A 20,056-nucleotide genomic window follows, 5' to 3' on the forward strand; every position below is an offset into this window, starting at 1 on the left:
TCACTGAGCTGCAGTAGAACACACAGGACCTCTATATAACCCATGAAGGTTACTTTTTATGACCTCTGCAATATTCAACATTGAAAACTTAAAAAATTCGAACCGCAGTGAACATGCAATCCATTATCGTATGATTCAGAGTACGTATTCGATAAGTAATGCATTTCACATTTCATATCAACTGATTAACGTTGGTTTGAGAAGTCCGAGCAAATAAACCCAACACAATACAAAAACAAATAATGAGTTTTAAAAGAATTTTCGTGGAACATCTTCAATATTTTTATTACGATTTATCAGACGACTCAGACATATCACTAACCCGCTATAATTAATGTTTATAGTGGGAATTAAATTGACGATCTCGAATTTGTTCGCGAAATCTACCTTACCTGGTTGAGGCCATACCAGGGTTCTTATCTACTTATCTTTCATACGCAATACTTAGTTGCCTGAGATATGGAAATAGTGGAGAATTTGAAGATTTTTCGTGATAGATTGAATTATCATGATGTTTTGTATTGTTTTGTGTCCAGCAGTACCTAATCCGATCGCAAAAAACGTAGGGGTGAGTAGGGTGAGCTAGTTTGTTCATTAAATTTATTCTTATTCGAGGAAGGGTACTCTTCCTCAATATTCCTTCATTTCATGTTTTGAAACTACAAATCTTTCCCAGAAATTTCTTATACGGTTTATTCTCCACATATTTTGCCATTGTTTCATAATAAACTATTGTTTATTCTTTAATATTTTGACATTGAAGCTCTATTCCATTTCATTCTTCGCATTTCCGGTGCGAAACAGCTGAAAGAAGTTTCCTTCATCATTTCTATTTCTCTACAAGTGAAATTTGTGGTGGATGCGCTAGTATCAGCTCGATATTCAAAGATATTAATTTTCGTTGAGTATGAATCTGGAGATCATGTAATTGCAGGAATATGTGAGAAAGAAGTGAAGATTTAATAGTTTTATTATTGTCATCATCTTATGAATATGGTTTTCCAGGTGCAACAAATATAATAAATGTCTATACCGGAAACCAACGCTGAGATTAGGATAATTATAGAACCATTACCTCCAGAACCGAACCAAGTGCAGGATCAAGCGAAGAATGATACACCGGTAGAAATAAACAATGCCCCTCCTGAAAGGATCACCCAAGTCTTATCAGGCATGCAGCAGGCCTCTGAGATCACAAGCCTACCAACACCTCCTCAAAATAACCAACATTCTTCACAGTCTGCGAACTTACCATTGAGTCCTCCCCCATACTCCGAACTTCCAATATTTACAATACCAACGACGAATCATGAAGGATTGATATACGACCCTCCACCTCCCTACGACCCCACGATGAGACGTGAAGCCTTCGACCCTATAGATTTCCCCTATCAGGGTTACCAACAGAATAGAACGTCGTCGAGGTTTGAATGCAAGCCGGATACTCTAGTGCCTCTAGGATTTTGCTACTGCACATTGGAACAATTGATCGTTACCTTAGCTATTTTGGGAACCTTTTTGTTCTTAGGTTTAGGGCGGATTTCTTGAAGTTGTGGATAGTTTTGTTACTTAATTTTAGGAATTATATCTCACCTGTTATATTTTTTATATTTTAAAATCGACTGCCAGAGCAAGATGTAAATATGTATTCGAAAACGGAAGTTTTGTATGTCAATATGCAATAAATGCGATAGAGAATGTGACCAATATTACAACGAAACCCAAATCCTTTTTCAGTGAGCTAAATCATTCAAGTTGACCTATCGAATATGATAATTGTCTCATTACCCCTCCAAAACAACGAATTAAGCACGCCTATGGTATTAATATTCTGTGGTTTTGAGCTGAGTCCAATACCGAGGAAACACAGTTTGTTAGGTCTATGCTCTAACCACAAATAATTCGTAGTTAACCACGTGAATAAGCATAAAATTCAATTCGATTTCAAGTGAACGACAGAGCCTCCATTATCAAAGGGTGAGAAAGCATTCTGCTAATAAGCTAATAACTTCTATTCGGCCGCATAACCTCGAATATTAGATACTCTATGTTATAATTACAGATTTTATGCCATATACTAAAAAGAATTAATTCTGTGACTCTGCTCAAAGAATATCTTTTTCTTTTTTTTATTCAAATAAGTTATCGATTAACATATTATATCAAAGATCTTAAATTTGTAACTCTTATGGATTCTACATATGGTCAAAAAATAATGCTAGTATTAATTTCAAGGAAATATCATGGATATTTTATCGCCCAGACCAAAAAGACTTTGCAGACTTCCGAAATTCAAACCCTTGCCTATAGTTATGGAATCAAACGGGGAAATATACAAATATCAGGGCTTTTTCGATGGGTTCACCGTGAGAATCCCTGAAAAACAGGATAAGAAAAGTATCGTCTCGATGGGTTGCTTTGGAAAGGGCAGTTTATCCAAGAGTTTTCCCACATTTGACGGGTCATCTGAAAAACCGGAAATAATCCGTCGAAGACAGATGGAGAGAAGGAAGAAATGGTCGGAATCGAATAAAACAGGGGAGAAGAGAAAAATTATTGTATTACCAGACAGTGACGATGAGAATGATTACTTCACGAATTTACAAGCAACTTATGACATCGATGAGTGTGGGGACAAGGAAACAACTAATCTCATGTTGGAAGAAGCGTTTTTCCTAAAAAACGCAATAGGTTGTTTAGACGTACACCATGAGGATAAAATTTTAGATGACGATAGAGCGTGGAAGTTATTCAGTGAAAGTGACCCTTTTTTTCAACGGAATTACGCTGTTTATTATCATTTTAGGAGCAAAAATTGGGTGGTCAAACCTGGTATCAAATTTGGCGGAGATTATCGTAAGTTTTCTCTTCATTTTACTTTAAATTTTTTTTCTCAGTTTCATCCATAGACGAATAATGATTTCATTCGTCTATGGTTCCAACATAGAGTAACAACCAGTCTATGTCTATGGTATGGAGGGTACCAGAGTCTATGGTTACAGCATATTGTGACTCTCTGGAAATATCTATGGCTTTCAGAGATCTATGGGTAATGAACGTCTATGTTCGTGAAAGATTTCTTCTTCTATCTTTACCATATGGGCTCATTGTAACAGAAATTAACTTTTTGCTTTGGTCCAGTTTTATTACTAAAGATGTTAAAGGGTAATGAGAACCTTGACCGTAATAATTCATTCCACATTTCAGTTCTCTACAAGGAGGGGCCACAGTTTTACCATGCCTCGTATGTTGTGATGATAAAAAATCAAATAAATAACGATCCTCTAAATACTACTAGTTTGATCGGTTTTCAGAGAATGTGCGAAACGTCTGGAAAAGTGAGTTTGATCGAACATTTGGATTTATATTATGATAATCTTATGAAATATTGACTTCAGGAACTACTCATTTGCTCAGTTTCACTTCCAAGAGAATTTATATCCCCTGATGACCTTCCGAATGTGACAATTAAAGAAATCCTGATGAAAAGATGGGTGTCGTCTCAAGAAAGAGAAGAAAACACTATATAATTCATTTTGAATTCGAAAATAATCTGTGAATTAATATAATAAAGCAAAATTTTATCATAATATTTTTGATCAGTTTCGCCTAACCTAACCCACCTTTCCCTCTAGTTCAAATTAAGAAAGCGGGAATTTTGATGTCGGTAATTCGTATATGAATTCAAAAAATTCTTAATTTGAAGGCTAATCCATCATAATTCTTAACCATAATTTTATTATATACCCCCAAGATCCTCGAAATACAGTTCGATAGAATAGTGATCTAATATATAACAGAAGAATTCGAAGTTGACCTTATTTTCGTTGTTTTTGTTGTTGTTGTTTTTGTTGTGGTTCTCTTCCCTTTTGTTGTGGTTCTTTCTTTTTCTGTTGCTCCTTATTTGGCTTCGGCCTTTGCACTCTTTTCTCTGGTTCTCGTTTTTCCCTCACTTGTCTATCACCTTGTTCTCTTCTATTTCTCTCATTTTTTCTATCTGGTTCTGATTTGCTCTTTTCCACCTTTTCTTCTTGTTCTCCTTTATTTTGTTCCTCTTTCTTTTGTTCACTACTTTTTTTCTCTACATCTCTTTTCTTTTCATCTTTTCGCTGTACATTCTTTTTCGGTCGATCTTTCTTCTGTTCATCCCCTTGTTGATTTTGTTCATCTTTTTCGCCACCATCTTCTTTTGTATCCTCTCCACCTCCTTTTTTTTCTTTTCGTTTATTGATACAGCACGTGATAAGGGGGTAAATTTCATAAGCAGCAAGACATATGAGACAACTGGCACTGATGATACATATCGAAGAAACTACACAAGCAGCAGCCATTTTGTTTCTTCGTATCTAATGGTAGCTCGGGCTCTGAAGCACCGACATCTTTCGAAGATAAATCAACTGGGAGTTTGGGGCTTCTTATAATTTAGACAGATTTTGACAGCTTTCACTTTTCAAGACGAATGAAATGTTATTCGCACATATGGTATCTCTTCTTTTTCCGCTTTAAATACTCGTAAATGAGTGAGTGATTATGGCTGCATTGCTCAAGGATCTTCTGAAGAATTTAACGTGTATTTGCAAGCTGGATCATACGAAACTGTAGCAACCAGATTGTCAAATAATGTCAACATAATATCATCAATTCAGTTTTGTAAAATTAAAAATTCTTCACATCCCTCAAAATTAATTCAAAGTGATGGTTCTTCTTTTGATGACAGCTTGCACCCTGCTCATTCTGCTTGACCTCTGCTATACACACAAAATCATAAGTTGCCGCAATAGGTGCTCTACAGACAATTGAAAAATTTCAAAATAAGAAAGTGAAAGTGATGTACACTCTTTTGATCACTTCCTGCGCAGCTATACTCATTGTAAACATTCTTGTGACTTCTCAGCTCTGCTTCGACAGTCGTAGAAGGTGCTGAAAATGTATATATTCCTTGCGAAAATGTAAAATCGAAAAAAATGGTGGCAGCCTCTGCTACCGTAATTGCAGGTACAGCAGCTTCTTTTTTCTGCCTGGGAGGCGTTTTCTATCTATACATTCTGACGATGGAAAAGATGTACGCGGAACAAGTCAAAGAAGGTCAGAGAAAAGGAAATGAAAATGGAGACAGCGTTTCACAGAAATCAGAAGGTACTCAATTGGATATAACATCAGAAATAGGAGCAGGAGACGAAGAAATTCGAACGAATGAATCCCAAAGTATAAATGAGTCCTATCAAGATAGAAATAAGCAAAAGCAAGAAATAAGAGAAAGAGAGAAACAAAAGCATGAGGATAAAAAAAGGCAAAAGGAAGAAAGAGAACAGCTACGGAGACGAGATCAAGAACAGAAAAAGATTGAAAATCAAGAGAAAAAAAGGCAAGAACAAGAAATTAAAAGCCGGGAAAACGAATCGAAAGAACGTGAGAGGAGGGATAAGGAAGAAAGGAAGAGAAACGAACAAGAAAGAAAAAGAGAAGAAAATGAAAAGAGAAAACGGGAGGAGGAAGAAAGAAAAAGGAAAGAAAAGTATGAAAAAGAAAAGCAAAAGCAAGAAGACATTGAAAGAAAGAAAAAGGAACAAGAAAAAAATAGAAGAGAAGTCGAAGATAAAAAGAGGAAAGATCAAGAAAGGAGAAGAGAAGAGAGTGAGGAAAAAAGAAGAAGAACAATAGAAAACGATGAAAGGCAGCAAGAAAGAAAGAGAGCAGATGATGAGAGAAAAAGAAGCGAAAATGAGGAAAAAATTAGGCACGACGAAATGAAAGCAATACAGAAAGAAGAAGACGAAGAAACCAAGACGAGAAAAAATCAAGAAAGGAAAAAGAGAAAAGAAGAGAGGCGTCAAGAAGAGCAAAGGAGGAAAATGGAAATCGAAGAAAGCAAGAAATACAGAAAAGAACAGAAAGAAAGAGAAGACGAAAACAGGAAGAAAGAAAAAGAGGACAATAAAAAGGCGAAGACTGAAGAAAAAAGGAAAAAACGAGAAGAAGTGCATGAAAGGAGAAGGGAAATGCGAAATCATGAAATTCAGGAAACACAAGAAGTAAAAAGGTACGAAAGTGATGGAAGGATCAAAGAAAGAGTGGCAAATAATGAGAAAACGGAAGAGCAGATCCAAAGAAGAAATGATTATGACATCAGAAAAAGGAAAGGAAGTAGTGAGAATATACAAAAACAAGAAGATGACAAAATGAAAGAAAAAGACAAGCGACGAAAAATTGATGAAGAAATAAAAGACAAAGAAAAACTACAAGTAGAATCAACCCCAGTGGGTGAAGAAGGCGAGGAAAAAGCAAAAGATGCTCGAGAAGAAGAGGGACAAAATGTAAAAAGTGAAGAGACAAAGCACACTCAGATGCATCGTAAAACTAAAAGAAAAAGAGCACAAGAACAAAAAGTGTTACTGAAGAAAGAGAGAGAAAAACAGGAAAATGAAAATGTGAGGGAAGAAATCGAAATAGAGCAGATGCAACGTGAAGAAATTCGAGAAAGATACCAGCCTGAAGAGAAGAAGCAAACAACTGAAAGAGGAAATCTATCTGAAATAAAGAGGCAGGAGCAAGAGGAAGAAAGAATACGTTGCCAGATAGATTGCAGGAAACTATGGGAATCTTTAAAAGAAGAAAATGAGGACGAATTAGAAGTAAGAAAATCTAACGAACATGAAGTACGGAGTAAAGGCGAAAAGAAGAGACAACAACAAAAAATACGGGTTGAGACTTCAAATTCAAAGAAGAAAGTACACCTAGACAAAACTGAGGAGAAATATCAAACGAAAAACATCAAAAATGAAAAGGAGGTTGGTACAAATGAAATAAATCGAAATGTACACAAAGAAGAATGTGCATGTATCAAGAAATCTGAACCAAAAATATATAAAAATGAGGTCAATAAAAAAGTTACCGTAAAGAAAAATGACATTAATGTATCGAAGGCTGAAAAATCTACAGACAAGGTTGAGTTCGGAAAGAAAAAGCAAGAATTAACGAAGAATGAAACAGCAAAATTGGGAAAATGTAAGTCAGATTGTCTCGGAAATAAGAAGTTTGAAGATGGAAGAAATAAAAATCGAAATATAGAGATGAATAGTTTGGACAGAAAAAAGGGTCAAGGTTCTGGAAATGCTCAACAGAAAAATAAGAAGAGGAGTAGTGGAATTCCGAAAAATAATCAGCAATCAAAGAGCGAAAGAGGTACCAATATGCGTCAACAAAAACGAGAATCAAAAGAAATTGAGCAGAAAAAGGATAATACGGAGAAAAATGTGAAAGAAATAGGAAGAAAAGAGAATAAAAAGAATATTCAATATAATAAACGGTCATCTATCACATCTGTGAATAAAAGTAGTTGCAAAAGTTGTAAGTATGGGAAACCCTGCCAAGCACAGAGAAAAGAAAGCAAAAACAATGCACAAAACAAAAATAAAAAAGCTTCCCCTGTAAACCAAAATAAAGAATCAGCAAGTAGACCAACAACTAGCAATATAAAGAGCAAGAAAAACTTATCCAACCAAAAATCTAAGAGCTGTACCACTTGCTGCACACATAGAAATGAGCAATTTCAAAAAAAGCGGAATAACTTAGTCTGCAATTATTTATCTAATTTACGTTTCATTAACTTAGCATGTATAGAATGACAATAAATTTGGTTTTTATGATCAGGTCTCTTTGAATTTGGATTGTCAGAAAATTTTTGACGTTTAGATAAATTTATTCTGTTTGAAACTTGTAGTTTGTTCACGAGGAATTTCTAGCAGATATAACTCGAATCAAAATCCATATCATAGTCTGCAAAGTTTTGATATTGGAAAGTGGATAAAACTGTGATACCTACCATGGTTTGTATCTCCATAATTTCGGCAGCTGCTGCTGTAACACTTATGTGCTTGGGAAGCATGTGTTGTACCTACGTGGTTGTGAAAGAATGTTTTCCTAGAACGAAACGATGCTGCAAGCTCTTGTAAGCCAGAGGAATGACACTCGTTTTATCTCAATATAAACCATGTATTGTATTACGTAAATAACGAAAATTTGAAGTAAATAGAAAGGTGATGTAACTCTGTGGATTTTCAATGGTGTAAACGTTATTTCTTAGTGTAAGAAAGAGAAAAAGATTGAGTTAATGGAATAATTGCATAAAAATCTATTGCAAAACGCATCTTTATGTATAAAGAGTCTGTATATGGATACATCGAAATCGCATAGAAATGAATTGAATAAATCTGTCATCATAATCAAAGATTAACTTCCTCTTTTCTATGACAGTTGCGTACATAGAAAAACTAATGAATTTGTCTATGATTGCGTGTCATAGAAATGCAACCATAAAATGTTTTCCCAATAGTTCTTCTTCTTTCTTCTATATGTACTAGGCTGCTAGATCACAGTTTCAATGTGTTATATGTCATCTTGGCAATTTCGAAAATCGAACAACTCGTTTCAAGTTTGTATTTTGCTAAATTATCGGTGGAAATTCAACAGTTATTCTGATTGATTACGTACCAATATTTTGGATCAATATAACGAACCACGACTGTTCCGGAAGAGTTAAATAGAACTCAAGTAGATAAATCTCGGAAAAATGTGTTGTGTTGAGGTTTCGGCATTTGCTGCTGCAGCGCTCCTGCTTATGGGTAGTATATGCTGCGGATGCATCCTGATCAGAGAATGTGTTCCGAAAAAACGGAAACGTTGCCAGAGGAAATGTTGATTCTGCGTAATATATCTGTGCTGGATTGAATTAAAAAAAATTCCTATATATACCAGAGTTTTATTCCGAAAACTGCAGCTGAAAGAGGTTCGGTTCTTAATGAATCTCATCGAAAACTCGAAAATGAAGGTTATGTGCATATGTTGAGACATCGAGAAGATGTTACACCAAAGAGGAATCCTTGGTTACACTGACTGGAGTCACAGAGAAATAAAGTGTCTATGGTTGTAACCTCTTTTTGAAACCGCGTCTTAGAAAACATGTCTAAGTTTGAAATTGTTGAGATGCGTAATAGAATTATTGGATTCTCATGGTAAATGAAATATTTCGAGAATCTTATTGAGGTTCATGCAGCGGCGAGTCAATAGTAAAGAAAAAACGATACAAGTGGAAATATCTTTACTCTTCAAACTCGGAACTTCTTGTGGACACAATATCGGACAATAAACTCTCGGAAGTGCATGATTTAGCGTTATAATGATCGGTCATGTGAAGTTGAGAGAGTCTCGGTGCTCTAAAAGTGCCCTTCCTCACGTCTTCCTTCATCTCGAGGTAACTCTTGGCATTCTGCTTCAATTCTCCAGCCTCCGTAAAAATACCTATTGAACTGATGAAATTTTTATCCTTGCTGTTCAGATCCCTCTCGTTCAGATTCAGAGGGTGGTTTTTTATAGGCTGCGCAACCACATCGCATCCTGGGAACCATTTCAAATCATAATATTATTGGGAGTTTCATCTAGATGCCGTTATTTGAAAAGAGTAGCCGTACCTACCTGAAGATTCCCCGTGACGAACGAAACTTTCTCCCCCGTATCGACCCTCGTCGCGATAAGGGGAGGATGTTCGCTCCAAGTGGTCGTCTCTCTCCCCCATCTCGAATTTCACCTCGCCACTCTCCTTGTCGCTGAGGATGACGCTGCTGCTAGAGCTGTCGCTCCTGGAAATGTTCTTCAGGATGTTGCCCTGACTCACGAACACCCCTACGGGATTCTGCACCTTCTCGAACATGTCCCTTACGACGATGGGAGTGCCGTTAGCGTTGATCTCCGATGCAATCATCCCATTTGGCGACAGGAGTCCCGTAGGGGTGCGTCTGTGTCTTACGGTACCTGAGGACGACCCGCTGAAAGTCACGAAACTCTGTTTTTGTCTGAGTGGCGAATTTTGCGTGGGGTTGACGCAATTTGAGGTTGGGTCTCTGGTATTGCGACCTATCGTATCGTTTCGGAGGGGATTTGGGCTAGTCTGTCGAATGTTTGATTCGCTGAATCTTGTATTATGTTTCAAGGGGGGACAGTGGTTATAGTTATCAGTCGCAAGGGATTTTTGAGGATTCTTATGCGGGTACGTTCCATATTGAGATTTCTGGATTTGCTTGGGTATGTTTTCAACGTTTTCTGTGGTCTCCTCGGCAAACCTAACGTACTGAGTTTGACTTTTGACATCCACTACTACTTTCTCCTGTGAAATTTTGGTCTGAGTATAAGAATTTTTCTTAACCGTCCTCTTACTATCTGAATTTCGACCTGCAATGATCGAATTTATGATTATTTCATCAGCTTATAGTCGAGTCCAGTCAATCATTTCGAATAGACAATTTGTGTAACGAAAAAATCATAGAAATATATACTATTGAAAAATATGATTTTCCTCAAATGTTATTCGACTCAATTGAAAATTAAACCCCTCTCGCTTGCTTGCTAGATACTCACTGTTTAGTTCTTGTATCGCCACAAAAAACGCCATATAATTCGGTACCGTGGCAATACTCAAATTTTCGTCGAAATCGAAACATTCCTTAACCTTCGAGTCCTGATTCTTGTTGCTCGATTTTTTCTTCAAGAAATCGCTCATTGCGTTATTCCATTTATTCACGAAATCGATTGCTTTCTTATAGTTATTCTGATCGTTTTTCGATATTTTTCCATCGGTTGCTATCGAAGTACTGCTGCCCTCCACAAAACCCAAATTGGCCGTTTGAGTACTATAGTTTTTCGACCTTTGAATACTCTGAATAGAAGAGTTTTGTGCTACTCGAGGCCTTCTCAAACCGTTAATATCTTTTGGCAACATTATATCCCGCGGGAATGCATCAACTGAAATGTTTTCAACTGGTAATTTGACAGTTAAAACATTACTATGCTCAAGTATTTTGAAACGATTGCAAAATACATTCTATGGTTGTTCTGGACAGAAACATAGAGCAAAAATATTATTTTCTATGTTGTACGTCAAAATTCGCATGAAATAAATTAATCCAGAAGATTCAACAATTCTCTTTCGATTATTCAATATCCAATTATGGGGAAACAGCATCCAAAATTAAGGGCCTAGATGACTACTTCTGAAGATTCACCACCAATAGAGCATCTGAAATCTCATACGCTGCTTCAAGATGTTGTTTTTTGTAACCGCTATGACAGCTGGATCCACATTGCTTGGCTTATCATGCATTTGGTGTCTTTACATTTGTTACTATAATCCACGTATTCAGGGAGCGCATAAGGGATGTTCTGGGTGCAAGAAGGTTCACCGAACCTACAAGAGAAGACGTAGGTGGATATCAGATTGCAGCAGATAATGTAAACTTATTAAATCCTATACCAAAGTGGGTGTAATATTGTACTTTGATTGGTATCAGCCAAGCATGATTGGAATACGATAAATTTCAAAAGCAAAAGTCGGATCGTTGACATATTTATGACAACGTCAGTCAAAATTCCTCATATAAATTGTGCTGAAAATAAACGATTAGGAAAATTATATTTTTGTGTGCTTTTGGAATTAGAAATTGAATAATTCGAAGATGGCCTGTGTTACAGTCACAGCAATGAGTATTGCTGCAGCAGTTCTACTATGCTTAGGAAGTAGTTGCTTCACTTACATCCTGATCAGGGAATGTCAAGAGCGAAGATGCAATCCGGGATTATTTTGTAATTTCATGAACAAACGCAGAGAAAACATGAGATGAAGTATGATGGCATTGATGACAAAAATTCGTTGTTTCTCAACTGTATACCAATATTGAATTAAAAGTTCTTTATTTATCTTCACCGCCTTCAATTCAATGAGAGTTATCGTGTCTTATTTGTTCCTATAATACCTCTTTCGATAAATAATAATGCTGTTCTTTCTGTTTTCGTATGCATTCTTCTCCTTGGAAAATTGTCTATTTCCAGTGGATGCATTGATCTAAGAGAAGTTGGAAATCATTATTGTCCTTAACAAAAAAAATCCCCCTCAAAAATATTGCAGGATTGTCTCAAAAAGACAAATTGCAAACAAGACATAGAATGTCATGGATCAGAAATAAAAAGCCTTAATTTTAGAACAAACTATATATTTGTGCTGTCACTAATTTACAGTCCTCCAAATCAAATTGATACATGTTTGAGTCTAGAATCAACCTGCAAAAGATGTCGGAGTCAAGTAAGCACATACTTCCATTCCGTTCGGTTTCAGCAACTCACCAAACCTATGTCTCCGAGCTCTTCAAGTACAATGACATCCGAAGCCTCTTTTTTGTAGGAGGAAAAAGCACCCAAGAGTAAGCACCGTGGTGCAGCACATGAATACGATGAACGGGCCCATTATATTTAGGTTTTTTCAAAATTTTCCTCACAAGGCACAAAAATAGAATGCGGCGCCAGCACACAACATGAGTAGAAGGAAAGGATAGGGAATAAAGCAAGCAATCATGACTGAATAATTTAGCGAAACTTTTAGTTTCGATACCTTTGAAATTTAGGAAATTCTGAAGTTTCTCGCCAAAGTTGACTAGAAAATGTAGAAAAATACTGGGCACTACTTGATCTTTTATTATAACCACAGAATTACCTAGGATAAGTCTATGGGGAGTAGATATGTTTACTCCATAGACATAGAGACATATGTCTATATGTCTATGGTTTACTGCCTTGGAACATATCTTTGTTCCAAGGTCTACTGCCCATAGTTTATTTGTGTTTGAGATCATTTCACTGAATTCAATGGATGAAATCACTGTTATTATTCTCTGTTCTATTCACAGACAATCTTTAGTTCAACTCTTTTTCTTTTTCATACCAAGGAAAAAATTAATAAGACCTCTCTTGTCTTATGGTCCTGATATTTTTTTCAAAACTGACTGACAACTCCAGATCAACAAGATAAAAAGAATAATATGCATTTATTAAAGGAAGTCCATCAATTTTCACATCGAATTTATTTAGAAGGTATGCAAAACATTGACAACCCTCCAGTTTTCTGTTCCTACATATCGAAAATGTTCCGATGTAACGATAATTTACACCTGTAACAAGTTGAAAAAGTTGCAAAATTCAGCTTTTCGAATTCTTCCACTCACATTTTTGAACTTAGCAGTTGCAGGCTTGCCTGTACATGCAATACACGCATCCCAGGACCATAATTGTGGAACCAACTGTAGCCATCAACATACAGCACATTTTGAAGATTTTTTTTTTCAATTAGGTATCACCAGAATTTTGCGAAGTTGGGACCAGAGAATAATCGTTTACACTACGCACGAGATCAGAAAATTTTGTCGAATTGGAGAAGATTAATGGCTGTCATAACACTCTGAATTTGGCAGATCTTGGCAGATGCTTGTCACGAGTCTATCCAGTGCTCTCCTTGACAGCTATGCTTTCCGCGCCTTCTTCCTAGACCTCGAAGAAAATACTTGTTTTTATTTCTAGTCTTTGTGAATTATTGAAATATTCATTTTGAAATTCTACGATATTTAGGTCAAAACCGTTTAGTAAGGAGCAGCATAGGAAAATTCTGCGACGTTACAATCATTTATTTTGAAGACCCCTTATAATATGGAATTATGTACTATTTATATGATTTTTGCGTGAATAATTTAGAAGAAGCAAATTTAGACACTAATAGGGAAAGATAAACAACAGCATTGCCTCAAAATGGTCCGTCCAAGCTAGTAGTTTGGTTATTATTGATCGTTTTTTTTCCAAGAGATGAGTTGGAAACATCGATGAAATATAATATAATAAAGATTCTTCGAATTTGAATGATTTCATGTTTCCTATGAAGGAGAATATTTGAGGGAATGCCAGTATTCTTCCTCTACTCGTTTCAAGATCCTGCTTTCATGCTTAAAACTTTAAAACTTGGTCCTAGATGTAAACCATGTGGCTCGCCTCGAATCATAATCAAACGCACAACAAAGATTTATTTCAGTCTGAGTTATATTTTGGTGACTTTAACTTAACAGTTCAAAAATTTAGGCAGTTAAAAAAATGAGATTGGGAATTTGTTCTAATTCCTCTTTGTGACGACTCTTGGGGTTCTTGTAATCAAGATAGGTGATGATCACGTTTGCAGTCGTGCGAGTGGTTACCTGAAAGTTAAACACAGGGTGTCTCAAAGCTCGAAAATGTTTTCTGAGGCCAGAAATATAGGATGCCAGAGTTTCAGAAGAACCAGATCAATCGAACTGAGTTTCTCATTTTTTCCATATTTCAATTACATTACATTTAAGAGTTGAATTGATAAAACTTAGAAGGAAGCCTTTTGCTTCAGCTCGGAATTCATAAAACACAAAGACAAGTACCAAATCTTTAGTTACAGGTTGGGTTACTCCTACATTCTAAACACTATTTTCCCAGGTTTTAAAGCTTGAAGTTTTGAAAGTTTGAAAACATCGCTTAGAAGTTATCTTGTCAAAATGTTGAATTCTGTTCTGTTTTCTCATCGTTCGGAATTATTCGCAATTTTTTCCTTATGATTACCTTGAAGTGGTCGAAATTTTTACCAATGAAGAAATGGTATTTCAGAAACTGTAACACCCTGTGTTCAACTTTAAAAAAAAACTATACCTCCTCGAGACTTGTCACATGATTTTCTCTTCTCCCTTTCCTGATTGTCCCTACATTTTTTACCTGATCCCGGTCCGGTGTTGATGTAGATGCAGTAACAGCATCCAAAGAGCATCATGGTGCCTCCGATGGCAGCAACTATAGTTGTCATCATAACCATGTTGGTATCTCCTGTGAATAACACTACCCGAGATTGTCAAAACTCTATTAGGTTCGAAAATAATGTTGGAACTTTTAAATGAGGAGAATTTGGTTGATGCGGCGATTTGAACTTTCGGCAATTTTTCAAGACTGTCATAAAAGTGTCAGTTCACTTTCGTTTGATGAACGCTGACTCGTTTTCTTTAAGCTCGGTCGGGAATTTCCGAAATGGGAATCTTTTCATTAGCATGAGATTCTGTTAGGGTTGATTTCAGACATATATTTGGCATCAATGATTTTTGTAGTCGGTGAATTGCCTACAACTACAAAAAAAGATTTTTCATATTTACAAATGGTGGATGCGCATTTGAAGAAATGGCGTTTATTGCCGATTTTGAGCTTATAAAATGTAATCATTTCTTGATTTAACCAGTATTAAGTACAATTTACATACACCAAAATCTAATATGTGAAAATTTATGAGTTCTCAAAATGTGAAGATATTCTGCAGATTTTCGAAAATAAATGAATAAAAAAATCTGGAAACCCATGAAGTGACATTGTTTTTCGAGAAACGTCAATTCGAAAATTATCAGTTAGTTTCATTCACAAAATTCTTAGTGTTATGGTATATTGTTTGATACTGCCAGTTCCTTTGCTTCTTTTAGCTCTCTGTGTTTTGTGCCTTTCTTGAGGGAAAACCAATATTCTAAGAAAACCTCTGAAAATGGTCATTGTGTACGCCTCTCTTGGTACGATATTGATTGCAACCTGCCTATATTGCACATTCAAAACGTATTGTTTGTAAATGTACATAAATCTGCAAGAATCGAGCTATCACAATGTCGAAAAAACCACCACCTCAAAAACCGACAGGCATTTCAAGACCGGGATCGGCTGGGGCTCCTAGACCTGGTTCTGCTGGAGTTGGGGCCGCTACCTCCAAAACTATCGTATTGAAACCCCCAACTTGTCCCGCGGCAGCGGATCAGTTGAAGAAAAAGAAGAAACGGGAGCCTTCGAAACCTCCGCCAAAAGTGTACGAAAATCCTGCCTTCAGTATACCTCTCCAGGAGGTCCAGACAAGTGAGTGTTGGATTTCTTCGAGATAATGTGAATATTTAATCTTTTCTCCAGAATTTGTTAACATATGTATATAACTCCCAGCCAAATTATTCGAAATTTTTAGATGTTAGATTATTTATAAGAAGAATTGATTGGAAAAATATCATCCATTGAGGGTTTTTTTTTTCAAAATCGAATAAATCAAATATGAAAAGGTAGATTTTTGTTTTATTTCATTTGGTCTATTGCTCAACTAGATCAAGAAAAAAAATTTAGTTCTTTTAGAAATTGTTTTTTTCCGGAATTGAAATGGTATCCTTCTAGTTTCCCTTAAACGTTTTTTCTCTTCGGCCCAGATCCTCTCCTCGCCGACAAGGAGAGAATTAAGACGATAAGAAGAAACATCCCTGAAGGGGAAGATACCAAGGGTCTCAAGAAAGTCATGCTGGAGTTGCAGGACTCTCCGGATTTGACAGTAGGAGAATTTGTGGGATTAGTGGCCCCTTACACTGGAGACAACGGTAATATATCATGGATACATCAACCAATCGTCTTATATCGTGGTATTTTTACCATGAACGAGGCTTTGTCGTCTTGGGTATTCTCCAAGATTCAGTTAAAGTACACATATTTGGTTATTGATACTTTTTATACAGTTAACTTTATCGAAAAATGAAGGTTACCTTTCATTTCTTCGTACATTGAAGATGGTCTGTTTTGACTGTTCAGGGACCGTTCTACGAGCAGTACTCACCGAAGACATGAACTCCTTCAGGAGAATGGCTCGAAAGATCTACGATACGATGACTCAGGACGTCAGCGACGTGCTGACGAACCAGCACATCCAGCTTAAGGAGTACGAGGAAGAGCGAGTCACCGTGTACACCGAGAAGATGATGCGAGCCATCAACGAGATATTTTCGTACGCATCCAACTTCGACTTCGAGGCCTACTACGAGGACAAGGAGAGATACCTGAGCTCGTTGTTCCCCATTCCGAAACTGGTAAACAAACTGGCGATCTTGCTTCGCCGTTCCTAAATTCCCGATGATCCCCAGATCGAGGCAGACTCCGACGAGGCTGAGATGCACAGGAGACAGCAGGCCTTCCACAGGCTCAACTGGCTGAGGACGGAAGGCGAGAGGTTGGCGGCGGAGAACCAGCGTCTGCACGAGCGTCTCAGGATGCTCAAGAGGGGCCAAATTGACGAGATCAGACAGGCGGAGGCCAAAGAGGCGGAGGCCGACGCCAAGAGGGAGGCACTGGAGGCCCAAGAGGCGGCAGTGCAGAAACAGTAAGCACGAAATTGATCTCGAATAAAGGAGATTGACATATCTGCCTTGCTCTATTATCCTACAGACTGGATAGGCTCACGGACAAGGTGGAGGAGACCATGATCGACACGGAGGCCGCTATGAGGGTGGCCGCGGACGAGGCCCACCTGATGGCACCCAAACAGAAGGCTTCCAAAGGTGCTGTCCAGAGAAGGACGAAGAAGAAGCCGGGTTGGGTGTCGGACGTGGCCGCCGAGATAGACGAGAAGGGCATAGAGGAGAACATGATGGCGGACGGAGGTCAGGTGAGTAGCGGAAACAACCTTGAACAGGTCTCCTCCCTAGTTGGCGTTTCCCTTGATCAGAATCGAAACTGTCGTATTCGATTTTCAGGTTGATCCGAAGAATTTGGCTGGCGTGATAAAGAAGGTGCGTTCGAAGGCCTCGAAAACGAGGGTAGAGACGCCGGAAAGGGGCCCCGCTCGTAGCAAAGAGAAATCGCCCTTTCACTTTTCACCCATCAAGACTCCTCCCGGCAAAGCGCCACCTTCGACGGAGGTAAGGAATTTATCTGAGATATAGCATAGATATCTTCTTGGTTTTATCCACATAATTCTATAACCATCTTCATTTCTATGGTTTAGACTCAGTGTTTGCCTGTGACCATCGAAAAATATTTGTTCATGTTCTTCTTCTTCCAGAAATCGCCCTTCCATTACTCGCCGATCAAAACACCGCCGGAAATTCGGGTCCAGCCCCCGCAACTACACACGACGCGGCTTCGTACGGAAAAGGTGACGGTCAGACCGAAAGGTCCTCAACCAACGGGTCTTCTGGTGCCTCCGGGAGGTGGAGGTGGGGGTGCAGGTGGCACCTCGACCCCTCAAACCTCACTTCTGCAACCCAGTGGTGACGATCATACCCCGTTATACCAGACGATGCAGGCGACGACTCCGGGCGCCCCCAGCAAAATTGGAACTATGACGGCCCAGAGGCCCCAACATACGAGATTGGACGTGGGTGGAATGCCCACTCCGGCTCCAGTACCGAGGGGAAGAGCTCGCGGTCCCCAAGATACTTGGGGAGGATTCGGATGAAGAACGTTTTTTTTTTTGTCGATTTGGTTGTGATATTATTCTATGCATCAATAAATTTTTGGATTTTATGTGATTATTGGAATAACTGTCGAATCAGTTTGTAGCTGTGGAGGATAGTTGGGTATCAAGAACAACAAATTCTGAGAATGTATATTGAAAATACAGTATGGTAAAATTTTCAACTAGGTAGACAAATATGTTGATTGATTTATTTCCTTCTGTGGTCCATTCATTCCTGTTGATTTTGAAACGCAGAAACTATATAATACAGTAGCGGTATTTTTGAGGTCTTAGCGTCGTCAATAACACCCAATTTTGTGGTTAAAACATCTCTTTCCAATCTCTCTTTGCTGTGACCACATTCTGAAAATAATAAAAGAATAGATATGTGCCTGTGTTCGAAAAGTTTGATCTACCTGCAGTGAAGATCTGCTCGCTGTACAAATATCCATTCCATATCATGTATTCCCTCATAAGCTCGTTGATAAGTTTCGTTTCTTCTGGAATCTTAGGGGGTTCGTTCGAGACGTGGTTTTTATTTAAGATCGACATAACAGCAGCTCTCAGTTCGGCTTTGAACTTTCCAAGTGTTCCATCGTTGTGTAAAGATTCTTTAACAGCTTAAAACCGTTGCGTATTAGTGAATTCACTAATACAATTGATAATATGCATATATACCTTCCAATAGATCCATTTCTGTTGGTTCTGCCATGTTTCAAACGAAATTGAATTATTAATCAGTAATATTTTGAACTTTCTTTCACTGTTTGTTTTGAAGTTCGCGTTGCTAAGCAACGCGACCATAGAAACGAGAGTATTCAAAAGTAGGCTGGGTTCCATCTTGAAGATGAATAAATATCCGCCATTAATTCTGGGAATTACCTAGAATCCGAATGATTGCGTTATGAATAGATTTTGGCTGGATTTATCGCGGCAAATGGATTTGAGCCCTTGAACAATCTGGATTGGCATTTGGCAATGACTCAGATGTTGAACTCTCGATCATGTATTCCGTGCATTTTTGACTAGTCGGCTCATTTCTTGTCATTTATCGGATCTCTAAATTCTCGTAACACAAAACTCATTCAAAATGAATGAATCACCGGAAGATCTTAACTATGATTGTAACTACAATATGTTCCTTGCGAAGACAATGCTGTCCAATTTGTCGAAGAGTGAAGGTACGTGAATCTCATCTGCGTCTTTAGAACTTTCGAATGGTATATTCTATTTCAGACAGGCATAAAGCAGTTCGATGGATGAGGAAATTGGCTCAATGTAACCGGTCGTTAGAGGAAATGAAACTAAGAAATGATTTCATGTATTATTTGGTGATAAATATACAAGCTGGGGAGTTGCAACCCCCATTTACTGATAGTCCGCCACAAGCACCTCTTCCTACTATTGCTCATTTACTTGTAAGTTATGGATTTTATCAATGACATATAACCCTAACAAACTTGAAATTAATTTGTCCGATAACTTGACTTTTTAGCCAGGCGGAGTGGGTATAGATCTGGATAAGGAGGCAGAATGGGCCGACCCGAAACACGGTAGCAAAGACCCAAAACCTTTGTTGTACGAAAATTCGCCAGATGGAGGTGAATTTTTGGCCGCGCAGCCTGTACCTAGATGTGGAGCTTTCTGTTATTTAGCTGTCGTTGCGAGACCAAGTAATTTGAAAGATTAATGTGTTCATACCTTTCTTTACGTCAGAAATAAAGTTTTAACGGTCTTTGGTCGAATTAATTCGCGTAACATAGAACTTTTCTTGAAAAAAAGACACGGGCATAGATAACCATAAATTATTCTATGCTAGGGTGTATGATGAACATAGATTGATGTAAATCGAACAAGGTTCTATGAGCCGTCAATTTTTGGATATTATTGTTTATTTTTTTGTCCAATTTTTATATTTTAATTTCTTGTTTGCTTCGTTAATGT

At 37.7% G+C, this 20,056-nt stretch overlaps 8 protein-coding genes and 1 long non-coding RNA gene across 12 annotated transcripts; 5 read left to right on the top strand and 4 right to left on the bottom strand.

Moving 5' to 3' along the window:
- The first annotated feature begins 177 nt into the window (after positions 1-177).
- LOC123316569 lies at positions 178-1,703 on the top strand. 3 transcript variants are annotated; one of them, XM_044902713.1, is made up of 2 exons: positions 178-577; positions 1,006-1,703. In XM_044902713.1, the coding sequence occupies exon 2, from the start codon at positions 1,024-1,026 to the stop codon at positions 1,546-1,548; it is 525 nt and encodes a 174-aa protein (XP_044758648.1). In that variant the 5' UTR covers positions 178-577; positions 1,006-1,023; the 3' UTR covers positions 1,549-1,703. The 3 variants fall into 3 exon arrangements, with proteins under 3 accessions (XP_044758648.1, XP_044758649.1, XP_044758647.1); XM_044902714.1 differs by having other exon boundaries at positions 178-571; positions 1,009-1,703; XM_044902712.1 differs by having other exon boundaries at positions 182-568.
- Positions 1,704-1,824: 121 nt separating this feature from the next.
- On the top strand, positions 1,825-3,590 carry LOC123316567 (tRNA-splicing endonuclease subunit Sen2). The gene is made up of 4 exons (XM_044902711.1): positions 1,825-1,977; positions 2,236-2,856; positions 3,208-3,338; positions 3,399-3,590. The coding sequence occupies exons 2-4, from the start codon at positions 2,244-2,246 to the stop codon at positions 3,528-3,530; spliced, it is 876 nt and encodes a 291-aa protein (XP_044758646.1). The 5' UTR covers positions 1,825-1,977; positions 2,236-2,243; the 3' UTR covers positions 3,531-3,590.
- Positions 3,591-3,818: 228 nt separating this feature from the next.
- LOC123316670 (cilia- and flagella-associated protein 251-like) lies at positions 3,819-4,331 on the bottom strand. The gene has a single exon (XM_044902860.1). The coding sequence runs from the start codon at positions 4,329-4,331 to the stop codon at positions 3,819-3,821; it is 513 nt and encodes a 170-aa protein (XP_044758795.1).
- Positions 4,332-4,964: 633 nt separating this feature from the next.
- Positions 4,965-8,046, top strand: LOC123316566 (trichohyalin-like). Its single transcript, XM_044902710.1, has one exon. It carries the CDS (start codon positions 4,965-4,967, stop codon positions 7,623-7,625), a length of 2,661 nt encoding a protein of 886 aa, XP_044758645.1. The 3' UTR covers positions 7,626-8,046.
- A 1,036-nt stretch (positions 8,047-9,082) lies between these two features.
- On the bottom strand, positions 9,083-10,771 carry LOC123316671. Its single transcript, XM_044902861.1, has 3 exons — positions 10,411-10,771; positions 9,472-10,257; positions 9,083-9,393 (listed from the first exon to the last, which is right to left on the bottom strand). Exons 1-3 carry the CDS (start codon positions 10,769-10,771, stop codon positions 9,098-9,100), a joined length of 1,443 nt encoding a protein of 480 aa, XP_044758796.1. The 3' UTR covers positions 9,083-9,097.
- A 1,250-nt stretch (positions 10,772-12,021) lies between these two features.
- Positions 12,022-12,510, bottom strand: LOC123317301. Its single transcript, XR_006538159.1, has 2 exons — positions 12,169-12,510; positions 12,022-12,105 (listed from the first exon to the last, which is right to left on the bottom strand). It is a non-coding gene; the product is annotated as an uncharacterized LOC123317301 (long non-coding RNA).
- A 2,720-nt stretch (positions 12,511-15,230) lies between these two features.
- LOC123316832 lies at positions 15,231-18,180 on the top strand. Of its 2 annotated transcripts, none has more exons than XM_044903080.1 (7): positions 15,231-15,762; positions 16,098-16,262; positions 16,471-16,745; positions 16,800-17,035; positions 17,101-17,320; positions 17,409-17,573; positions 17,717-18,180. In XM_044903080.1, exons 1-7 carry the CDS (start codon positions 15,519-15,521, stop codon positions 18,110-18,112), a joined length of 1,701 nt encoding a protein of 566 aa, XP_044759015.1. In that variant the 5' UTR covers positions 15,231-15,518; the 3' UTR covers positions 18,113-18,180. The 2 variants fall into 2 exon arrangements, with proteins under 2 accessions (XP_044759015.1, XP_044759016.1); XM_044903081.1 differs by having other exon boundaries at positions 15,621-15,789.
- A 121-nt stretch (positions 18,181-18,301) lies between these two features.
- Positions 18,302-18,951, bottom strand: LOC123316562. Its single transcript, XM_044902703.1, has 3 exons — positions 18,791-18,951; positions 18,529-18,732; positions 18,302-18,475 (listed from the first exon to the last, which is right to left on the bottom strand). The coding sequence occupies exons 1-3, from the start codon at positions 18,822-18,824 to the stop codon at positions 18,342-18,344; spliced, it is 372 nt and encodes a 123-aa protein (XP_044758638.1). The 5' UTR covers positions 18,825-18,951; the 3' UTR covers positions 18,302-18,341.
- A 163-nt stretch (positions 18,952-19,114) lies between these two features.
- On the top strand, positions 19,115-19,847 carry LOC123316561. The gene is made up of 3 exons (XM_044902702.1): positions 19,115-19,293; positions 19,349-19,530; positions 19,608-19,847. Exons 1-3 carry the CDS (start codon positions 19,203-19,205, stop codon positions 19,800-19,802), a joined length of 468 nt encoding a protein of 155 aa, XP_044758637.1. The 5' UTR covers positions 19,115-19,202; the 3' UTR covers positions 19,803-19,847.
- Positions 19,848-20,056: the final 209 nt, after the last annotated feature.

This window comes from Coccinella septempunctata, chromosome 7 (assembly GCF_907165205.1).
Source record: "Coccinella septempunctata chromosome 7, icCocSept1.1, whole genome shotgun sequence".
In the NCBI taxonomy this organism is placed as follows: domain Eukaryota; kingdom Metazoa; phylum Arthropoda; class Insecta; order Coleoptera; family Coccinellidae; genus Coccinella; species Coccinella septempunctata.